Genomic DNA, 18,932 nt, shown 5'->3' on the forward strand with positions numbered 1-18,932 from the left:
AAGACAGACCGTAGTACATACATGCCGTAGTAGATCGGTAGGTAACTGTCCAGTACATACATCCACTAGACGGGACAAATCCAGAACGATACCATACGGTATACAGCGTACAACTTTTGCTTTCCCCCATGGCATCGATGCGCCTTTCGTCTCTGGCCCCATCACTACTCGGTGGATGCTGCATGCACGTCCAACCGACAGACAGACGAAGTCAAAGGTCAGAACACCTATACTGGCTGGTGATTGTTGCGGTCGGGAAGAGACCGGCCGAAGAGAGTGGTGGGTGGTTCCCTACAAACTACTTAGATCCACATCTACTCAGGGCTACGTATTGGACTGACTACTTCCGGTATGGGTAGAGGACCCTGAAGATGGAAGGCCAAAAAGGACTCAACCCTATATGGGAAAGACAGGGACGAAGAAGAAAAACAACAACAACAACAACAACAACAAGAAGAGGAAGAAGGAAGAAGGGAGGAAGCGCGGGCATCCGGTGTGAAACCAACTATGAGTAATGAACTGCGCGTAGAAAAACTTGGCACTGGCAAACTGCCCGTCCGGAAAGGCAATAAGGATCTTGGTTTTCCTTGACTCCTGTCATGATGCAATTTCTCCTATAAATAATGTTGCTCCTCTCCTCCTCTTGTTGTTCGTCTTGTCTCCCTGACTGCCCGGGTTGCTTGCCCCATCCGGGCCCCGTAAACTGTCCCGTCCCCGTGTCGGTCCCAATGGAGATGAAGCCCATTCTATCTGGAATTCTGGATCGTCTCCCACTCTTTCTTCCCCCCTCCCCTCCCCTCCCCGTCGTCAAAAGGATGGGGTGGGTACCATCCCGACTTAGGGTTGTCCTTCTGCTACTGATGAAACCATCATCCTTGATTATCATTGAAACAGTGGCGGATTCCTCACTATCTGGTTTATCCTCGAAGAATGTCGCACAGCCATAATCGGTCCACTGGGAGACAACCGCCTGCATTCCAGGATGGTGGCAGGATGGATGCAAGTGAAATGTGTGACGGTTACAAAGTAGTGAGCTGCTTCATGGACGGGGTGAACTGGCTCTTACGCCAGCCAGCCAGCTAGCCCGCAGCTGTAGTCCAGCCTTCCACGCCCACCCACCGGTCGAAGGAATATTGCTCTCTGTCAGGTTCGTATCTCTTATCGACTTCATAGATCGACTCTGCAGGCTGTATGTATGTCTGCAACTACCTAGATTATTCAAACCTTGCCAAACTCCTGCGGAGATGTTGAGACGGAGCTACATCGCACTATAGCAGCTGGGTGTCTTCCGCGCACGGTGAGGATTGGATAAAACCCACCCGGAACAAAGTAAGATAAAAGCGATCATCGAAGTAAACTTTCAACAAACACACAAGCGCAAATGGAAAAAGCAGAAACCGAAAAGGAGCCCCAGACCAGAAGATCTGTAACCGAAGCTAAGAAACACAGCTGGGAGAGCGGTCTGAGAGTCGTGCTGGAGCTGTCATATCTCGTCCGGCACCCGATGGAGAACAAGAAAGGCAGCCCCCCTGCGTCCAGTCCAATTCGACAGATCTCGTCTGCAATGCTTCTCTTCCTTAATCATTGATTTTCGGTTTCTCTTCGTGGATGGGATGATGAATTTTGATTGCGTGATGCATTGCTAATTTGCATTCGCCCGATGCAGAAGGGGAGAAAAACATGTTATTGATGGCTGCCCTCAAGCCCAATGTACAGCAAGTACTGGACAAGTAACTAAGCTAGCTGTAAGGTAGAGAGATGTGCATCCCTTGCGAACCTGAATCTGAAGCGAGGTACTCCGTAGTCGGTGGCTCGGCGACCATGTGCCCTACTGGACTTGATGAATGAATGAATGAATGAACGAACGGGCTGCTAACGGTGTTTGGCCTTTTCGTTGCACACGTCGCACGATGGGGTCATCAGTGCAGCCGGCCATTCTTATCCCGACCAGTTCGTATCAGGTTGGCCGGGCGGGGAACAATGGGGACGTGTGCTGCTCGTCCAGTTTTGAGTTGGGGGTCACTACAGGAGTGTTGTTCATGGCTCTTTTTCCCCTCTTCCTCTTCTTTACTTAGTGGTTAGTACTGTACTCTGTACTGAGGACTTATCAATCGAATCGGATCGATCAATTCCGCCCTACCGCCACAACACTGTGTGGCCTCAGGCCCGCCAGTCTCTGTGCGCGCAGGTTTACCCCAGAAGGCTGGTTGGGGCTGATACAACGTGATACCCTCCTCATATAGACTCTCATCGACCTTGTGCACCCCCACATGACTGCACTTGCACTAACACCAACCTCACAGAAAGAAAAAGAACTTCATATGCTCCAAATAGGTTTTAATTTACAAAGTGACTTTCGGAGACTCAACAACCGGGAGACAGCTCATCATATCAGGTCTCATCACGTTTGCCCATTAGCCCCGAGATATCCTTCTATCTTGCCGTCGAGACAAGCAACCTAGTGGGCAGCGGGAGTCTCCTCCTCATCCTCCTCAAACCAGCTCTCCTCAGCGGGGGCAGCCTCACCAGCGGCGGCCTGGCCCTCAACCTCAACCTCCTGGCTCTCGTAGGACTTCAGCTCACTGGCAAGGTTGGCCTCCTCGGGGGACTGGGGGGCGGCAGGAGGAGTGAACTTCTGGACGTGAGCATCGGCGTCACCGGGCTTGACGGGGGTGGGCTTGTAGGCGCGGAGTTCACGGAGGTACAGGTCCTGAACAGGGTCGGCTGCGAAAGAGAGAACGTTAGACTTCCGTCGTTTGAGGGGGGAGGCTCGCCCGGCCGAAGATCCCGGGATCTATGCGATCACGACCCATTCGCCGTAATTCGGCACCGGTGGTCAAAGAAAAGAGATGGGTCACCTACCCTGACGGATGGCGGAGGTCAGGAAAGTGCGGCGGGCAACAGAAACCTGTTGCCGAGAGACGCGGGTGAAGAGAGAGCGCTACCAGAAAGGGTCAGTCACACAGGGTTCATACCACCGACCACGGAGGGGTGGAAGGTCAGAAACTCACGGAAGCTCTGAGAGACTGGGACATCATCGCGGCGGAGAGGGGAAGATAGACGAGGGGAAACTCGAGGTGGATGGGAATCTGCGAAGAGAGCAATTGCTGTCGACCGTGATTGAAAGCCGATGTTGGAAGTTCGACGTTTGTTCGGGAGGCTTCGGCTTGGCAGCTGACTCAGCGGCGGGCTGGCGGCTCAACTCCCGAGTCACCTGTCTTTCAGGTCAGGTGCTTCTTCTGCCTATCTGCAATCCGCTGCTTACCTTATTCCCTTCACTTCAGTCTCTGTCTTTGTCCCCCTCATCCTTCAACCTTCCCTCCTCCCCCTCCTCCTGGATACTTCACTTCCACCACCCATCCGGCCTCTCTTGTCTGAGAATCCGACATCGTCACGTTGCTCTGCTCGTCTTGATCGCTAGGATCTTCACTTGCAGTGGCTACCTGTCAGGTTCTGCGGCCCATTTTTCCGTGCGAGCTTACTCGTTCACGGAGACCTTGACTGGTTCATCGCGGTCGGACAAGCTTGGCCTCAAGGCGTGCGAAGACCCACGAGTGACGGAGACTGATCGTTCGACGGCACCCCTCCGCTTGGAAAGTGCTATCTGAAGTCGGGGAACTGTTCGTAGGACAGAGAGTCCTTTACCTGTCTCGAAAGGTAAAGACGCATCAGTTCACCATGGAATCTGATCCCTTTCTTGAGGTATAGGCAAGGTGTTGGTGGCAGCTGGTCTGGTTGTGGCCTTGCCTGCTCACCGTCTGAACCCATGTCTAGCCTCTCATTATCTCCTCATGCCGGGAGTTGTCTTCATCTTGCTTGGAAAGGGCTTTCAGGCTAACATGAGTACGAAAGCCAGTGACGCAGAGACGTGACTTGCTCGCGAGACTTCACGATCCGCGCCGCTGCTCCCTCTTCGTTGTTGGTCTGGACGGCTGAACCCCTTTTGTTGACGAGGTATACTCGCCGCTTTACATTCGTTTGTGCGCGCGCAAACATAAGCCGCTCTCTCTCACAGGGAAATCGCAAGACCACAGCCACCGTTAATCCCGAGATCCGCTCCCGCAACTACGAGAGAAGAAGGAAAAATGGCTTCCCAGAAAGCTGAGCCGCAATGGAAGAAGAACCTTTCCGCCCACGTTATCTGCCCCGAGTGCAAAGAGGTGCCCCCGAACCTCGAGTTTCCCGGCTCACACGAAACTGTCTGTGGATCATGCGGTCTGGTGCTTGCTGATCGAGAAATCGACATGCATTCCGAATGGCGTACCTTCTCCAACGATGATCAGAACAACGATGACCCTTCTCGTGTCGGAGACGCTACGAATCCGCTGCTCAACGGTGACCAGCTGGAAACTCAGATCGCCAGCGGTGGTTCAGGTCGGGTGCGCGACCTCTACCGTGCCCAGAACAAGCAATCGAGCGATAAGGCCAACAAAAACCTGCTGGCAGCGTACAAGGAAATCGGTGCGCTCTGCGATGGTTTCAACATCCAGAAGAACGTCGCAGACACCGCGAAGTATCTCTTCAAGATTGTGGACGACGCCAAGGCTTTCAAGGGCAAATCGCAAGAGGTAATCATCGCCGGTTGTATCTTCATTGCCTGTCGTCAATGCAAGGTCCCGCGTACCTTTACCGAGATCTTCGCCGTCACCAAGGTTACACGAAAGGAGATTGGACGCATTTACAAGGCCTTGGAGAAGTTCTTCACCGCCCAGAACCTCGAGCGTATCAACGCTGTGGTCTCGAGTGGCGGCGTCCCCGATCCCAACGACACATACACGGCGACCACCTCCACCAAGCCCAGCGACCTCTGCAACCGTTTCTGCAACCTCCTCGACCTTCCCTTCCAAGTCACAAGTGTCTCGTCCGCTCTCTCCGACCGCGTCACCACCAAGGGCGACCTGGCCGGTCGTTCCCCGCTGTCCATCGTGGCCGCCTGCATCTACATGGCTTCTTACCTGATGGGCCACGGCAAGTCCGCCAAGGAGATCTCACAGGTCGCGCACGTCAGCGACGGCACCATCCGCGGCGCGTACAAGCAGCTCTACGCCGAGCGCGAACGTCTGATCGACCCGGAATGGATCAAAGAAGGCAAGGGTGATTTGAAGAACCTGCCCGCTAGCTAGAATTTCTTTTTTCCCCTGATCAAACCACAAGTACTCCGTACTCTTTAGTCCAATCAGCACCCCCCAAAGCGAAAAAAAAAAAAGCCAGAAACCCCTAAAAAAAATTCCAAATAAAAGATACCCTTTTTTTTTTCTCATCAAAGCAAATTTGCTTCTTCTCTTTAATGGTCCACTTGAGCTTTTCCTCTGCAATTGCAATTAGTTTCACATTTACAATGACGGTTTGTATCTGATACAATCGATTCCTTGCTTTCTCCCTTTCTCATCTAATGCCTTGAAATTCCATGATGAACCCCAAGCAAAGCGTACCTGATATTCATGCCAAGTTGTTCTTTCTTGATAGCACCACCATCCGCGTGAGTCTAGGTCGTTAGAGACTGCAATAGCTTCGCTTTATTCTGGGTTTTCATACAGATGCAGATGCAGCTGCAGTTGTGGTTACATAATGAATGCTTCGCTCTGTGGCTGATATTGACTCACTATGGTAATGGATTGTCTATGTAGTGTAGGTCGTAACTAGTATAATATCCGGCCGATCTTGTTCGTATGACTCGGTTTCGAATTCGTGGAGTTTGGTAGGTGGGTGGGTGGGTGGTACTTGGGTCCCTGGTTGGTTGGTTCTAATCTCGCGGAGAAAGTAAGTATACTTTCACTTGAGGTTGTGGTGATCGAGGAGGAGCGTGCTTGTAGTAGCTATCGTCTATGGTGGGGTCTGGTCTGTCCGCTAAGCTATGATTAGCGGCTAATTTACTGAAGATGAGAGAGTCATTCGTTGAAGCAACAATGACAGGGCTTAATATGCTCTGAATCATAGGTAGGGTGGGTAGATACGACGACGGTTTAGTCTGATGATGATATGATGATACACGCAGATCGAGGAAACAAATCCCCGATTACAAGAAAAACAAAGCCCACCGGGGAGCAGCAGGGAAGCAGCGAAAGGAGAATGGGAATCTTACAAAGTCATCGACAAACAAGTAGACACACAATGCTTAAGGATAAGTAGGATTGTATCACAAAAAAGAAACAGGAAAATGGGTGGTAGTGGTAGTGAAGGTGGGAAAAAGGAAAAAAAAAAAGAAGGCTTCAGAAAGTAATATGCGCGTCTCTCATTCATACAGGTCGTTCATACCCTCCCTTCCCCGATCACTGTCTCGACTCCGTGACAACCCCCTCGTAATCTCGAGATCGGATGTACTCCAATGTCCGTTGGAAGTGGCGCTTGGGGCCCTCGAGGCTGGGGTTGGGCTCCTCTTTGTCGGTCTGCAGGTTGGAGTGAATGAGCTCGATGAGGCCGTTCAGGTACTTGGTGGTCACTGTTTCGTTCTGTTGGTCAAAGTAATAGACGTAGCGGTTGAGGATCTCCACGAAAAGTTCGACGGAGACGGCCGTGTCCATGCAGGCGTCAGCGACCCGGAGGGCACGCTGCAAGCATTCAAGAACACGCTTTCCATCACGGTAGAGCTGTATGTAACACATTAGTCTCATTACAAGGGGGGACTGCGGATGCAGGGCAACGTACGTTCTTGGCATCTTCCTCGCCTCTTTGCGGGTTCTCGACCACCCACCAGAGATGGCTGGCCAGATATACCGCGCGGCATTGATCAGGCTTCTTGAGCAGCTTGCTTCCGTGGAGCGCGGCCTTCGTGATGAGTGTGTCATAGTTCTCCTTCGAGAATCCTCGCGTGCCGTGGAGCGCACCGGCAATGATGCATACCGCCTGGAACTGAGCACGGGAATCGCTAATGGAGTCTTCGTAAATAGTGAAGGCCTGGGCGAAGAACTCGTAGCTGAATTCCTCGAAGCCCGTCTGGTCCGCTACTTCTCCGCACATCACAAACAACCGCAGCGCCAAGTCGGCGCATCCGGGATTCACGCGCTGATAGAGGTTGTTGACGCATTGGTGCATGAACCGGTAGAGTGCCGAAGACTGCGACTGCCAATTGTCATCGTAGTGCTCGCGGGCCTTGAGTTTACGCGCCAGGCGTATCGAGGCAGTGATAAGGGCTGGAGTGGTGTAACGAATGCGCTCGTTCCCATCAAGGTAAGCTTTCCGAGTCGCTTGAAGAAGCTACAATCTGGATTAGCCAAATGCAACAAGAAGCCAAAAAACAAAAGGGACGGACCTTCAACTGGGTATCATTGTCGGTTGCCTTGATCAGATGAACCAACCGCGCAAGCCACCCTTGCTCCTCAATGGTCTCTTCAGTCTCGCCTCGCCGCTGAGAGCCAGGGTATCCCATCGACTGCTGGGTACCCTCCTTGATGAGAACCCTCAGGGCCTGTAGAACACGGTCGAGGTTCTCTGTTGTGGTGATGGGGGTTCCGTTCTTGAGGAGGCTGCGAGCGATCTCGCCTGCGACAGATCGCCGCGTGGGATAGGATTGTGTGGTCAGGAGTGGGATGTAGTGAGGTAAGGCCAAGGCCGTGAAAATGGAAACGTAGGAGCGGAGAGGTGCGGTGAGAAGTTGCAGGAGGTTTTGTTGCGTCGGAGCGGAATGAAGATCGGCGTGATCGGTATAAGCGGCAGTCTCTTTGGTCGCGAAGTCAAGGACCTGGTCAACGTATTCCAACTGGTCGGGGTAGGTGTTGAGCGCCAGGTTGACGAGCGAGAGGAGAAGCGCCATGGTGTCCTGGATAGGCAGGCCGCGGCTCTTGATCAAGTTGACGACTTGGTCGTAGAAGATCGCATACAGCTTGACATCGGCAGGAATGGCCTCGGGAGCTTTGGCGTCGCCATTGGCTGGTTTCTGCTCCTCTTCTTCCGCCGGTGCGCTTTCTTCCTTAGCCTGTTCGACCCCATTCTCCTGTGTCGGCTCTGCATCTGCCGCAGGCTCTTCCGCCTTCGTCTCTTCAGACACCTTCAGGTTCTCGAGCAACTTGGTAACAGCCTCTTCCTCTTTTTGCTTCCGTGCCTCCGGGTCGGCAGAGGCCTCTCTCTCGCGGGCAGCATAGCTCGACAGGCGGTCCATCAGGCCTATCACAATCTTCTTCAAGTCCACATGCGGGTTGAGCCGAGAAATCGCCGAAAGCAAGAGGTCGAGAGTATGCAGATGGAACTCATCGGGGAACACCTTCGTAATCACTAAAATGCGGTCAGCAAGTCCTTACACGCAAAAAACCCCCCTCCAAGCTAGAACGCAGCTCCCCATACCTTCGAGCAGATACTCCTGCGCCAACACATCCCGACACTGAACGACCTGTTCCAGCAGGGCCTGCAGTATACCGGACTTGTAGGCCTCGAGATCGACCAACTGGCTGAGGCGCACGACGTTACTCCCGACCAGCAGTTCCAACTCGCGACGTTCCTGCATGCGCTTCTCGCGCTCGCGAGAGGGGCCCTGGTGCTGCAATCGCACCCACAGCTTGTTCATCTCCACGAAGTTGGTCAGAACGAAGTTGATCGAGTCCTGCAGGTTGCCCTCGGGGCCGTCCCCGGAAGTGGTCGGCAGATGGTCCCGCGCCTGGCCGGACAGGTAGTACCGCAGGAACAAGCCGCGGATGGGATGCTGCACACCTCGGCTCATCTCCATCATGTCCTTCATGATCTCCTTGACGGGGGCATCCTCGACGGACATGTACACCGTGCCCACGGTGATCATGAGGTAGAGCCGCGGGATGATGTTGCCGGCATACTGGACGAGCTCGTACAGGTCCGCCAGGTGGTTGACCGGGTGGTTCTCTTTCAGGTATACGGAGAGGTGTCGCAGGGCGTCGAAGACCGCCATATACAGTTCGTAGTATTGCTTAGGACCGAGACTGGGCGTGCGGAGCTCGGAAACTAATGTGGACCTGCACAGAGAATTGATTAATGCGTTAGTTTTTCCCTGTGTCGGTTGCGCGGAGCTGCTCCCTCATCTCTAATTGCTCCCATTGCTGCCTGGCGAGCGGGAGGTGGGTGGGTGGGTAGGTAGGAGCTCACCCGCATTTCAGCGCATCCATTAACTTCCCGGGCGTCTCTAGACATTTCCGCATCATCTGCGACTGCTGTCGCACCACGCCCAATGCCTCCTCGAGGAGACGAGTCTGGTCTTCGGGGGCTGCTACCGGGGTAGCCATGGTGGCTGTATTGTGAATGGGAGGAAGGAGGGGGGAGTGGAATTCGGGTCTCGTGAATCGGGGCGGTAAACACCTGGCCGGAAAGGGGGGAGGGGAGCGGAGCAAGGGCTTCAATGACAGGGAAAGCCAAATCAAACGGTGCGCAAGAATAAGTACAAGATATTAGACGGCTTCCAGTCCATAGACAGAAGAATCGAGGGGGGAAGATTAGAAAAGAGCTGGGAGAGGTGAATGCGGACATGCGATCAGGACTGGGAGGTTCGGACTGGATGGGCTGGGCTCGGGTTATGTAAACGAACCGCCCGGCTGTTCAATCAGTTACTGCACTGCACTAAAGTTGTCGTACATCACGGGGGCACGAGGCCGCTAACCGCTCTAGGATACTACATAGTACTGTCATTAACTATCTAGTGTATAAGTGAACTGTTTTACTGCATTGAACTCACATTTATTTACCTGACTAAGGTGCCGGGTAAATCCCAAACGCAATTGCCTAATGCCCACTTTCCGCCGACGACTGCAGCCTGAGACCCATGATGTCAGTCTGTCGGCGAATATATACCAAACTGCTCGAAGCTGAGCGCGACAAATTGTATACTTCCTTTCCTCTTTTGCTCTTATCCTACTGTATGCTTTCATTATTCCGACCTAGGTCTCTGACTCAATTTAAAAATGTCTTCATTCGATACTGTTTCTCATCCCAATTTCTTACAGGAATTCTGTCTAAGTGAAGATCTGTCTCGGCTTAGTATCGAATCAGGATCTATTCCTCATACACGCCGGGCAAGACTATCTTTATTACATCCTCTGGAAAAAGACGATATACTAGCATTATGTCGGCCAAAATTGGATCTGTCTACAGTCTCTGAATCACCTCGCCGTCACTGTGACCATTCAAAACACGAGTACCTCAATTTACAACCACTTGGCAAGATCTGGAGAAAGGAGTTGATCAAGGTTCCACCTTTTTCTCGATTAGTATTCGATCTCACGTTACCACCGAGTTACTGTAACGCCAAGGAGAGCTCCAGTCGAAGGATATACTGGGATACATCTACTCCTCAGGAGCCTAGTCTGCTGATTCCTACCAAAGATGTCTTCAATATAGTCAACACTATTGCCCTGACAACCAGAATGCGGATAAAGGCCGAAGCCTCTTTCGACATTTGTGACGATTTGACGGGAGGGATGAGTTTATCCGCGATGAAGGCTCTTAAGAACCAGGTCATTGCACTCAATACTGCAGCTATTTCCAAACGATGAGAATGGGAGCGATTCTGTGTACACCATCCGCGACGACCAGCATGGCTCAGATAGCACTACCCAAAGTCTGGAAGCCGAGGCTCGCTGAACTGAGAGCGCTGGAATTGCGTGGTTAAAAATCTTGGTATACTGGTGATCCGAGGAGATAATTCTCTCGAGATTGTAAAGGAGGTTACAGGTATGCGCATGCCTGATGTGCAGCTAGTAATAATGCCTTACTTATTTAGGAATACAGCATCAACTCCAATCAGTAATTATGTCTCGAATTAATCTCATTTCCCGCATCCACTACATAGCTAATGTATGGCGAGTTGACCGACTAGCCAGGCTCGTGAGACGTGGACACCTCTTATTTGGACCCGTTTCGTTCAGCGATCAGCAGGCGGTCAACTCGCCAGGCTCGTAAGACGTGGACACCTGCGTGGGATGTGCTTGGTGTCGGTGGTATTGAGCGCACGGCTTGCAAAGGTGGCGGCATGCTCGGGGGCAACGTCGATACAAGCCGGCTGAGTGTCGTTTGCGCTTCCGGCAGTGTGCTTCAGAGCTGCATCGGTGGGATTCACAGCGCGCTGGCTCAGAGCCTTCTTAGGTTGGTCGCCGTCCTTGTGCTCCGGTGATGTTCATGCTCGGTTTCGTTGTGCTGAGCCAAAGAACGGGGCAGAGTGCTGTTGCTGCGCTTGGTCACCGTCGTGGATTCCTGGCTGAGGGGCCATTCTGTGACGGTGGTGTTGGTCTCAGCGGCGTGCTCATGGCGACGCTGGTGGTGTTCCGTGCTGTTGAGTCCACGCGCGGCGATGGGTGGACGGGGAAGGGGACTGCCCGTCACTCGAGGACCGACGCTCCAGGAGGAAAAAGATGGACCCCAAGCTGGCGTGGAGGAAGGGTATTCAGTGACGGTCACCGTCACTGGCGGGGAGGGTGTAGCGGTGACGGTCTCAACCGTGGGAGCGGCAGTGCCAGCAACGTTGACGACCTTGTAAGGAAGCTCATGTCTGCGAGCGATGGTCTCGTTCGCCTGGGAATGGAAGACTGGCACTGCCTGAGCAGTGAGGGAGAGAGCGAGGAGCAAAGCGGCGATATACATATTGAGATGATCGCGCAGGAAGATTTGAGCAAGAGTTGAATGGTCTGGGTGGGGGAGAAGAAAGCGCAAAGACCGCTAAGAGTATTCTCTTGATATTAAAGAGACAATGTCTTAGAACTGTGGTTCAGTGGATTAGACTAGAAGAGAGCTAGAAGCCAAAGCGCGAGGGAGTCGACTCATTTATCACTTGGATGGAAGCCGTAGAAACACACACAAACGCACCGACCAACAAGCCATGGAGATAAAGTTAGCAGCACAAAACAAGGAGAAAGAAAAGAGAAAAAAAAAAAAAGAATAAACAGAATAAACAAGATCCACCACGATCCAAAGAATTAGATCTTTATTCCATCATAGACGGCACGCGGGCTCTGTGGGCGGGAGATAAAAGTGCAGGCTGGCGCATCCTCGTTGCTGTCAAAGGAGGCTGGGAATGGAGCCAAGTTTGCCAGCCCCGTGGGTTTTGGGCGATTGACATCCACGCAAGCCTGGACCCTGCACCACGTTTAATTTTAGGACGAGCCAGATAGGTCTTGGCTAGGCGGATGCGATTCAAAAGTGTCAGTCTAGCTGACCAGAGTTACTACACCGCAGTATAATCTGAACAGTTTTCTTGTGTCTGTAGTATATTGTCGAGTATAGTAGTAGTATTGAAAGATGTCTACCCGATAGTAATGTGGCTGGGGTTAGACGAGTAACCAGGCACAGGCGGCTGTGGCCTATGACGTTGCTATTCGACGGTTGACGGGCGGTGGACCGAGGATCTGCCGGTCCAGACGGCTTATCAAGCAGATCAACTTCTACTGTAGACTTTGACACGGCATCTCACTCACCACCAAGTCACGGTTACACAATGTTGATCAGAAAGCGCATGTTTCCTTCGTGGCCATCACCGCCTCGATGGCTGAATGATTCCCTCACTCTTGTCGTCTCTCCAGCACTTCATCTTCGGTGTAGATCTTCATCGACGACGTCATGAGAACTCGCGGCCTTGAGGGATATCCTTCGCATCTCGGAGTGCGGATGAAGCGAGTGGTGCGAGGTTATGCTGGTCTCCTTTTTGAGATAGAGGCGGTGTCATGATCAACACTCGCCAGTCAATCCAAAGTCCCAACCAAGCACTGTCTTTGATTCCCACCTGATTAGGGACACCACGTACACGTATAGAATGTCTACATTCGCCAACCTCGTCAATTGGCACATACTCGCACGGTTGCGGGGCAAATTAGCTTGGTTGAGTGGGTTCGGCAGGCAAAGTAAAGCTGCATTGAAGTACTCGTAGGGTCTAACATGAGAAGCGTTCCATAAATAGGTTGCGCCTATCATGCGCACTACACGGCTCAGGGAGTCGACTTAACCTTTGCGGTTGTTGAGGCTCGGATTCTGACTGCAATCGATGGGCGGGGCCATCTCTGAACTGCAATTGTCTGAGACCTCTGACGAATCCGTAGCTGCACTATGTAAGTTTCATGCCAGATTCCGTATTGTTAGTATGCACGCCCCGACCATGCAGAGCTCGGCTCGGCAGGGTCTACGTAATGCATCCGGCTGAACTGTCCACGAGGCGGTGTCCCATTCGGACCCGATATCGGCTCAATGTCGGTTGAGGAGTCCCTTGCAAGTGGCCATCGCATATCGGTACCTAATCAACTGGGTATGAGGAAACGACCCTCAAGACATTGTCAGATCCTCGACGCGAACCAAGCCACACCCCATACCCGCACCAGCCCAGCCTGCACAGGCTTGATTCGGGTTCCATGAAAGCGCAGTGATATGGGTTTCTTCCTCGTAGATCGTGATCATAGCCATCCCATTGACTAGTTTGCGGTCGCCGATCAGGTTGCGCAACAGACTGACACTCTCTGCACGGTATCCGTCGTAGAACCGACTGACCCCCGTGCCGGTGGCGTGCGGCCCACGCACCCATTCATGCTGGAACCAGTTCTGTTGCCATTGCTTCTCCTTGGAATGCAGCATCCGCCGCAGAGGGTTCGTAGCCAGGGCCATGCCGCCTACGCAACCGAACAGCACGCTTGGATGCCAGGAACTGCACGGCGCCAGCGCCGATATTGTACTCTGTAGTCGGGCGATGGCCGTGGAGGTATAGAACCGGCGGACGGCGAGCAGACGGGCGAAATCGTTCTCGTCGCTTGAGAGAAACGATTGGAGCGGCGGGCAGTACGAGAGATGCGTGGTGCCAACCCGCATGCGATTCGTATACACCTGGTCCTTGGGCGGGTCGATGACTGACGTGAGCCGGGTGTCGCCGTCCATAGACGTGGTGCCTATCAGATGAGGATAAGTAGGATAGGCCGACGCGATGTTGAGAACCCACGTCGAGTGGAGCGCTTGATAGAAGTATGGGAGAGAATCGGATGACGAGCTCGGAGACGGCGGTGCAATGCTCCAGATCGCGACATACCCGTTGGCACAGCCGACGGCGATATCGCTTGGAGAAAGCCATGTCACGCATGTACATACGGTCGACGGAGGCTTCGCCTCAAAAACAGTGGAATGTACCTTGTCTGCGATGGTCAGTAACCGCAAGGCTCAAGAAAAGACGGGGGCAAAGAACCTACAGAATTCAGCTTTCTTGGAATCCCGGCCAATCTTGACGTCGATGACTCGCACATAACCATCGGTCCAAACACCCGCTAGAAGCCCCAAGCTCTTCTGCGCACCTTCATCGTCTTCGTCCCGAGATCCGCGCGGCATCGGACACCAGGCCAACCGGCGCAGATCCCCCCAATCCGTGCATAGCGCAAGGCGTAACTGAGGCTTAACGGACATATCAATCTGTTTTGTCAACGCATCGGACTCCCGAGCCTGAAACGACCAAATCTGTAAAGCACAGGGGTAAGGCGCGGACGGCCTGAAGGCCGGCGCGGCCTGATCTTTCAAGGGATCAGGAACCTCCTGTTTCTGTTCCGGGAGAACGGGCGCCACGACGGACAGATACTGGGTGAGGCCGGACTGATTCGGCACCCAAGCCAGACACTGGACCTTCTGGCCGAAGTTCAGAAGCCAGCCCTCGCGCACCTTGGGCTTGGCCGCAGACCCAGCTTTGTGAGCTTTGGCTTCTCCCCACGCCTGGCCGAAGTCAAGTACCTCGTGCTGAGCCAGCGTGAACTCCTGCTGACGATCGACCGGCCCAATGAGGACGGTATGATCGCCTCGCGACCGAGCGAAGTACTTCCGGCGCGCAGCAGTCTCCGCGAGCTTCTGCACGCGCTGCCGTTTCCCGAACCGCTGGCGGACGGCGTCCGAGTAATACCAGTCCCAGCCGCTGGAGCGTTCCCGGTCCACATCCGCAGGCTCAACGCCAAACGTCCGCCCATACCCATAATCCGTGCCGGGCTCCTGCTCCTTCTCCAACGCCGCGCGAGTCGGGAACGTCGACTCGATACCCCCACCCCACCTCTCCCTCGCATAGATCATAGCCAACAAATCCCGATCATCGGTCCCATACATCAACCGCAGATGGACCGCCTTGCCAACGTGTTCAATAGGGTTGAACGATCCGCGCGAATGCGTCTCATCGCCCGCCAACAGCAAGCTTCCATCCGGATGTCGTCGCTTGGGCGTCCGGGGCGTAGCAGCAGCAGTAGTGGTACCGACGGTGCGCGACTTCCGACGACGAGCGCCAGCGCCAGCACGGGCACCAGCACCTCCTTCTTCAAGTTCAGAGCCCAAGTCCTCATCCACAGCACCGTCCTCATTCCCAGCCTCCTCCTCCTCCTCATCATCATTGTCGTCGTCCTCCACCTCCTCCTGAAACTCCTCGTCCTCATCATCGTCCTCATCACGATCCCCAGCATCACCCATCTTGAAATCCTCATCCTCAGAATCATCATTCACAGCTGCGAACGCACGCTTACCCTGCCCCTTCTTCCCCGACGAGGAGGGAGCGGCGACGGCGGCGCCGCCCTCATCCCCGGCGTCCTCGTCGCTAACGCCCGCAGCCACGAACGGATCATCTATGTATTTAGTTCTTGCACCGGAAGTGCGGTTGGAGCGGCGGGTGCGGGTCATAGTCTGTGTAGGCCACGGAGTAGCGCAATAATGGAATAGTGTAGAGGCGGCTATCGGGTTTAGTTCAAGTCTGCTGCGGGAGGTTTTTCAATCGGGGCGGCGGCGCATCGCGTATTTTCGAGTCCAGGTCGCGGTTGGAGGTGAGTTTGCTAGGATAATACCGTCGCGGGATTCGTTAGAGCGGATTGGAAGTCATTGCTTTTTTGTATATCTTGTTGTTTTGGTTATTAGTCCAGGTTGGTGTTGATGATGGGTGATAAAATATCCCGGCCGCGCCGCGGGCGGGCGGGCGATGCTAGTTGCCTGATTGGGTTAGCGGTCTTGGCGTGGGTGGAAGAGCTTCGATGTATGTACTACGGAGTACTTATAAGTATAACGGGCGAGGTTATTTTAAATGAGAATCTGACCTGAGAAATCGGGGTAGATAACAAGAGATTGTTTAACAAAGAGCTGGTACTGCAAGAACTATCTCTATCTCAAGCCCCGATACATCGTAACTCACTCAATCGACGGAGCACCGGAATCGGACAAGAACCCCGCAGACTGGGCCGGGGCTCAAGCGCATCACATCACATCACCACCACCACCACCAGGTCCTCCATCGATAACGATAAGTCAAGTTGCTTAACAATCTCCATCCACACCAACCTCCTACCTAGTACCACCAGACAATTTACAAAGTCAACACCTATCCAAACCACCCAAACCCCAAACAAAGTACCACCCACCCACCCAAAGCAACAAGCAAAACCACAATGTCTCCGACCCCTCACCCCTCCCCCCCGGGAATCCTCCACGAATACGTACGTCCGCCCCCACCACCAGAACCACCAGAACCAAAAAGCTAACAAGCAAATAGGCCCCGCACCTCGTCGCCTTCGAATTCACGACCACCGCCACAAACGAACCAAAACCCAACACCCTAATCTTCATCGGCGGCCTCACAGACGGCCTACACACGGTACCATACGTCCGCACGCTGGCACACGCGCTCTCGACAACGAAAAGCAAATGGAGCGTGTTCAACCTGCTGCTCAGCAGCTCCTACAGCGGCTTCGGCACGCACGGTCTGGACACGGACGTAGCCGAGATGGCGAAATGCATCGACTTTATCCGCACGCGGCTGCCGCATAAAGCCGCCGGTAAGGTTGTCATTATGGGCCATTCGACTGGTAGTCAGGACGTGTTGCACTATCTGTATTCTTCTAGCAAGGGAGACGGTAGCGGAGAGGGTGGGCTGGGCAATGGACACCGCCCCGCTGTCGATGGCGCGATCATGCAAGCGCCTGTCTCGGATCGCGAGGCGCTACTGGTTAAGATCCAGGAGGTGGGGGAAGAGTCACAGGGAGGAGAAGGGAAAGAAGAAGGTCGTGGTAACGCTAGTAAGGCAACTGAAGTGCGCGGGGCTTATGATCAGCTCGTGCATATGGCGCGCTCCGGGCCCAGGAATTTCCTCCTGCCGATGGATCTGCTCGCCGCCGTGGGATTACCCGAGAACACGCCCATCACGGCGGAGCGGTTCCTGAGCCTCGCTAGTCCCGACAGTCCGCAACGGCCCAGTGCGGATGATCTGTTTAGTTCGGATCTGGACGATGAGTGTCTTCGGGGGACGTTTGGGCGCGTGGCCGAGCAGGGGAGGTTGAAGGCCGGGGCGCGGTTGATGGTGCTGTTTTCCGGCGCGGATGAGTATCTGGCCCCCTGGGTGGATGTGCAGAGGCTGATGGGCCGGTGGAAGGCGGCTGTCAATGCGGGAGGGAAGGAGATTTGGGATGAGGAGGGCAGTGCGGCGATCGAGGGGGCCAGTCACAATGTGAGTGATATCGGGCAGGATGAGCTGCTGAGGCGGGTCAGTGGGTTCTTGGAGAGAGTCGAGAAGCAAACTTGAGGAAAAGTTGTGTGCACCGATACCATCCATTTTTTGGGGGGGAGGCAAGATCTAATATACATACTAGCAGTGAGAGGGAGAAGAAACAACGACGGCGATCCACGACAAAGACAGCGGAGGGTATAGTTAGATGATAGGTGATCAAAGAGTCAATAAAGTAGAAGGGAAAGAGAAAAGAATCCAACCCCGATCTCCCTCTCCTCCCCGAACAAGAACAACCAAATCCGAAGAACAGAAGCAGGACCCCAATCCCAGAGAGACGCGAAACAAGCAGAGAAACAAAACAGAGCAATCTAAACCTTCATCCACAAAGTCAAGACCCCCTTCAGATACTCGACGATCTCATGGCCGCCCAGCTTACTCTCGCCATACAACCGATCGACAAAGGTGATGGGACACTCGGCGACCTTGAAGCCCATGGCCTTGGCGCGGACCATCATCTCCATCTGGAAACTATACCCCTTGGACTGAGTGCTGTGGATGACCTTCTCGAGCACACTCTTCTTGTACAGGCGGAAGCTGCCGGTCAGGTCGCTGACGCCGGGCATGAGCATGACGTCGGCGATCAGGTTGGCGGTGCGCGAGGTGAACTTGCGGAACAGATCCCAGCCGTAGACGCCGCCCTTGATGTCGCCGCGCGAGGCGTAGCGCGTGCCCGTGACGATGTCCGCGTCTGTCTCGCGCTGGATGGCGATCATCGTCGGGATGAACTTCGGGTGGTGGCTGAAGTCCGCGTCCATGATGATCACGAAGTTGCCCGTGCAGAACTGCAGCCCGTGGATGTACGCCGTCCCCAGCCCCAGCTTGCCCGCCCGCGGCTTCAGGATGATGTGCTCCGCGCCCCAGTGCTGCTGCAGCTGCTTGGCTACCTCCAGTGTGCCGTCCGGAGAGCCGTCGTCGACGATGATGACTTCCCAGTCAAGGTTCCTGTTTTTTGAGACGGGGAGAGTGGGTGGTCAGCAAAAGGACAGCAGTAGGACTAGTTTAGCGATAGGTGATGGGGGAGGCAAAGGCGCTTATGTTCCCTATTCGAGAACAATCAAGACGGGCAAGGGGGAATAAATGGACGTACTGCTCGCGAAAGGTCCGCTCCAACAACCAGCAGATAATAGGGAGGTTCTTCCGCTCATTGTAGGTCGGCAGAATGACCGAGTACTTATTCGTGGGGGCGCCCATTGTGTGTGTGTTACTGCCAGTAAATGATCCGTGAGATAATCAAAAGATTCGGATCCGTGCTCCAGAGGACTAAATCCAGAAACCAGAAGAAAAAGGAGTCAAGGTCAGCCAGCGCTGAGGGGGGGAGAGAGAGAGAGAGTGAGAGTGAGAGGGTGGAAGCGCGCGGGCTGGACCTTGGCGACGACCGGCGCGGGAGATCCGCATTCGCATCAAACGTGGCCAGTCCAGGAGAGCCCGAGGAGGCGCCAGTTCGTTTCAGTTTCACCTCGGTTTAATTTACCGTTCCTGCTTACAGTGGTACACTATGGTAGCT

At 54.0% G+C, this 18,932-nt stretch overlaps 9 protein-coding genes across 9 annotated transcripts; 4 read left to right on the top strand and 5 right to left on the bottom strand.

Annotated features, from left to right (window-relative positions):
* Positions 1-1,182: 1,182 nt before the first annotated feature.
* BO97DRAFT_403499 (uncharacterized protein) lies at positions 1,183-2,000 on the top strand. Its single transcript, XM_025694751.1, has one exon. It carries the CDS (start codon positions 1,382-1,384, stop codon positions 1,586-1,588), a length of 207 nt encoding a protein of 68 aa, XP_025554670.1. The 5' UTR covers positions 1,183-1,381; the 3' UTR covers positions 1,589-2,000.
* Positions 2,001-2,298: 298 nt separating this feature from the next.
* On the bottom strand, positions 2,299-3,038 carry BO97DRAFT_440912 (ATP synthase subunit H; the record flags this gene model as incomplete). Its single annotated transcript, XM_025698121.1, has 3 exons — positions 2,299-2,724; positions 2,863-2,941; positions 3,012-3,038. The coding sequence occupies 3 exons, from the start codon at positions 3,036-3,038 to the stop codon at positions 2,459-2,461; spliced, it is 372 nt and encodes a 123-aa protein (XP_025554671.1). The 3' UTR covers positions 2,299-2,458.
* Positions 3,039-3,846: 808 nt separating this feature from the next.
* BO97DRAFT_214344 (transcription factor SUA7) lies at positions 3,847-5,578 on the top strand. The gene has a single exon (XM_025690602.1). The coding sequence runs from the start codon at positions 4,086-4,088 to the stop codon at positions 5,121-5,123; it is 1,038 nt and encodes a 345-aa protein (XP_025554672.1). The 5' UTR covers positions 3,847-4,085; the 3' UTR covers positions 5,124-5,578.
* A 364-nt stretch (positions 5,579-5,942) lies between these two features.
* Positions 5,943-9,414, bottom strand: BO97DRAFT_384769 (vacuolar protein sorting-associated protein 35). The gene is made up of 5 exons (XM_025693437.1): positions 9,046-9,414; positions 8,278-8,915; positions 7,250-8,208; positions 6,646-7,194; positions 5,943-6,587 (listed from the first exon to the last, which is right to left on the bottom strand). The coding sequence occupies exons 1-5, from the start codon at positions 9,180-9,182 to the stop codon at positions 6,270-6,272; spliced, it is 2,601 nt and encodes an 866-aa protein (XP_025554673.1). The 5' UTR covers positions 9,183-9,414; the 3' UTR covers positions 5,943-6,269.
* Positions 9,415-9,612: 198 nt separating this feature from the next.
* BO97DRAFT_214471 (uncharacterized protein) lies at positions 9,613-10,732 on the top strand. The gene has a single exon (XM_025690603.1). The coding sequence runs from the start codon at positions 9,855-9,857 to the stop codon at positions 10,443-10,445; it is 591 nt and encodes a 196-aa protein (XP_025554674.1). The 5' UTR covers positions 9,613-9,854; the 3' UTR covers positions 10,446-10,732.
* BO97DRAFT_403502 (uncharacterized protein) lies at positions 10,706-11,817 on the bottom strand. The gene has a single exon (XM_025694752.1). The coding sequence runs from the start codon at positions 11,527-11,529 to the stop codon at positions 11,020-11,022; it is 510 nt and encodes a 169-aa protein (XP_025554675.1). The 5' UTR covers positions 11,530-11,817; the 3' UTR covers positions 10,706-11,019.
* Positions 11,818-13,197: 1,380 nt separating this feature from the next.
* On the bottom strand, positions 13,198-15,558 carry BO97DRAFT_338433 (transcription factor TFIIIC subunit TFC6; the record flags this gene model as incomplete). The annotated part of the gene is made up of 3 exons (XM_025691520.1): positions 13,198-14,051; positions 14,106-15,194; positions 15,237-15,558. The coding sequence occupies 3 exons, from the start codon at positions 15,556-15,558 to the stop codon at positions 13,198-13,200; spliced, it is 2,265 nt and encodes a 754-aa protein (XP_025554676.1).
* Positions 15,559-16,313: 755 nt separating this feature from the next.
* Positions 16,314-17,443, top strand: BO97DRAFT_421639 (uncharacterized protein; the record flags this gene model as incomplete). Its single annotated transcript, XM_025696731.1, has 2 exons — positions 16,314-16,361; positions 16,418-17,443. 2 exons carry the CDS (start codon positions 16,314-16,316, stop codon positions 17,441-17,443), a joined length of 1,074 nt encoding a protein of 357 aa, XP_025554677.1.
* A 293-nt stretch (positions 17,444-17,736) lies between these two features.
* Positions 17,737-18,619, bottom strand: BO97DRAFT_338595 (dolichyl-phosphate beta-D-mannosyltransferase; the record flags this gene model as incomplete). The annotated part of the gene is made up of 2 exons (XM_025691525.1): positions 17,737-18,370; positions 18,516-18,619. The coding sequence occupies 2 exons, from the start codon at positions 18,617-18,619 to the stop codon at positions 17,737-17,739; spliced, it is 738 nt and encodes a 245-aa protein (XP_025554678.1).
* Between the last annotated feature and the right edge of the window lie 313 nt (positions 18,620-18,932).

Source organism: Aspergillus homomorphus (genome assembly GCF_003184865.1).
Source record: "Aspergillus homomorphus CBS 101889 unplaced genomic scaffold BO97scaffold_5, whole genome shotgun sequence".
Taxonomy (NCBI): Eukaryota; Fungi; Ascomycota; class Eurotiomycetes; order Eurotiales; family Aspergillaceae; genus Aspergillus; species Aspergillus homomorphus.

Coding starts and splice junctions, on each gene's coding strand:
- BO97DRAFT_403499 (XM_025694751.1), top strand. CDS start 1,382: ATGGAAAAAGCAGAAACCGAAAAGGAGCCCCAGACCAGAAGATCTGTA.
- BO97DRAFT_214344 (XM_025690602.1), top strand. CDS start 4,086: ATGGCTTCCCAGAAAGCTGAGCCGCAATGGAAGAAGAACCTTTCCGCC.
- BO97DRAFT_384769 (XM_025693437.1), bottom strand. CDS start 9,182: ATGGCTACCCCGGTAGCAGCCCCCGAAGACCAGACTCGTCTCCTCGAG. Junction 8,916..9,045: donor ATGGATGCGCTGAAATGCGG/GTGAGCTCCTAC, acceptor TTCTCTGTGCAG/GTCCACATTAGTTTCCGAGC. Junction 6,588..6,645: donor GCGAGGAAGATGCCAAGAAC/GTACGTTGCCCT, acceptor TGTTACATACAG/CTCTACCGTGATGGAAAGCG.
- BO97DRAFT_214471 (XM_025690603.1), top strand. CDS start 9,855: ATGTCTTCATTCGATACTGTTTCTCATCCCAATTTCTTACAGGAATTC.
- BO97DRAFT_403502 (XM_025694752.1), bottom strand. CDS start 11,529: ATGTATATCGCCGCTTTGCTCCTCGCTCTCTCCCTCACTGCTCAGGCA.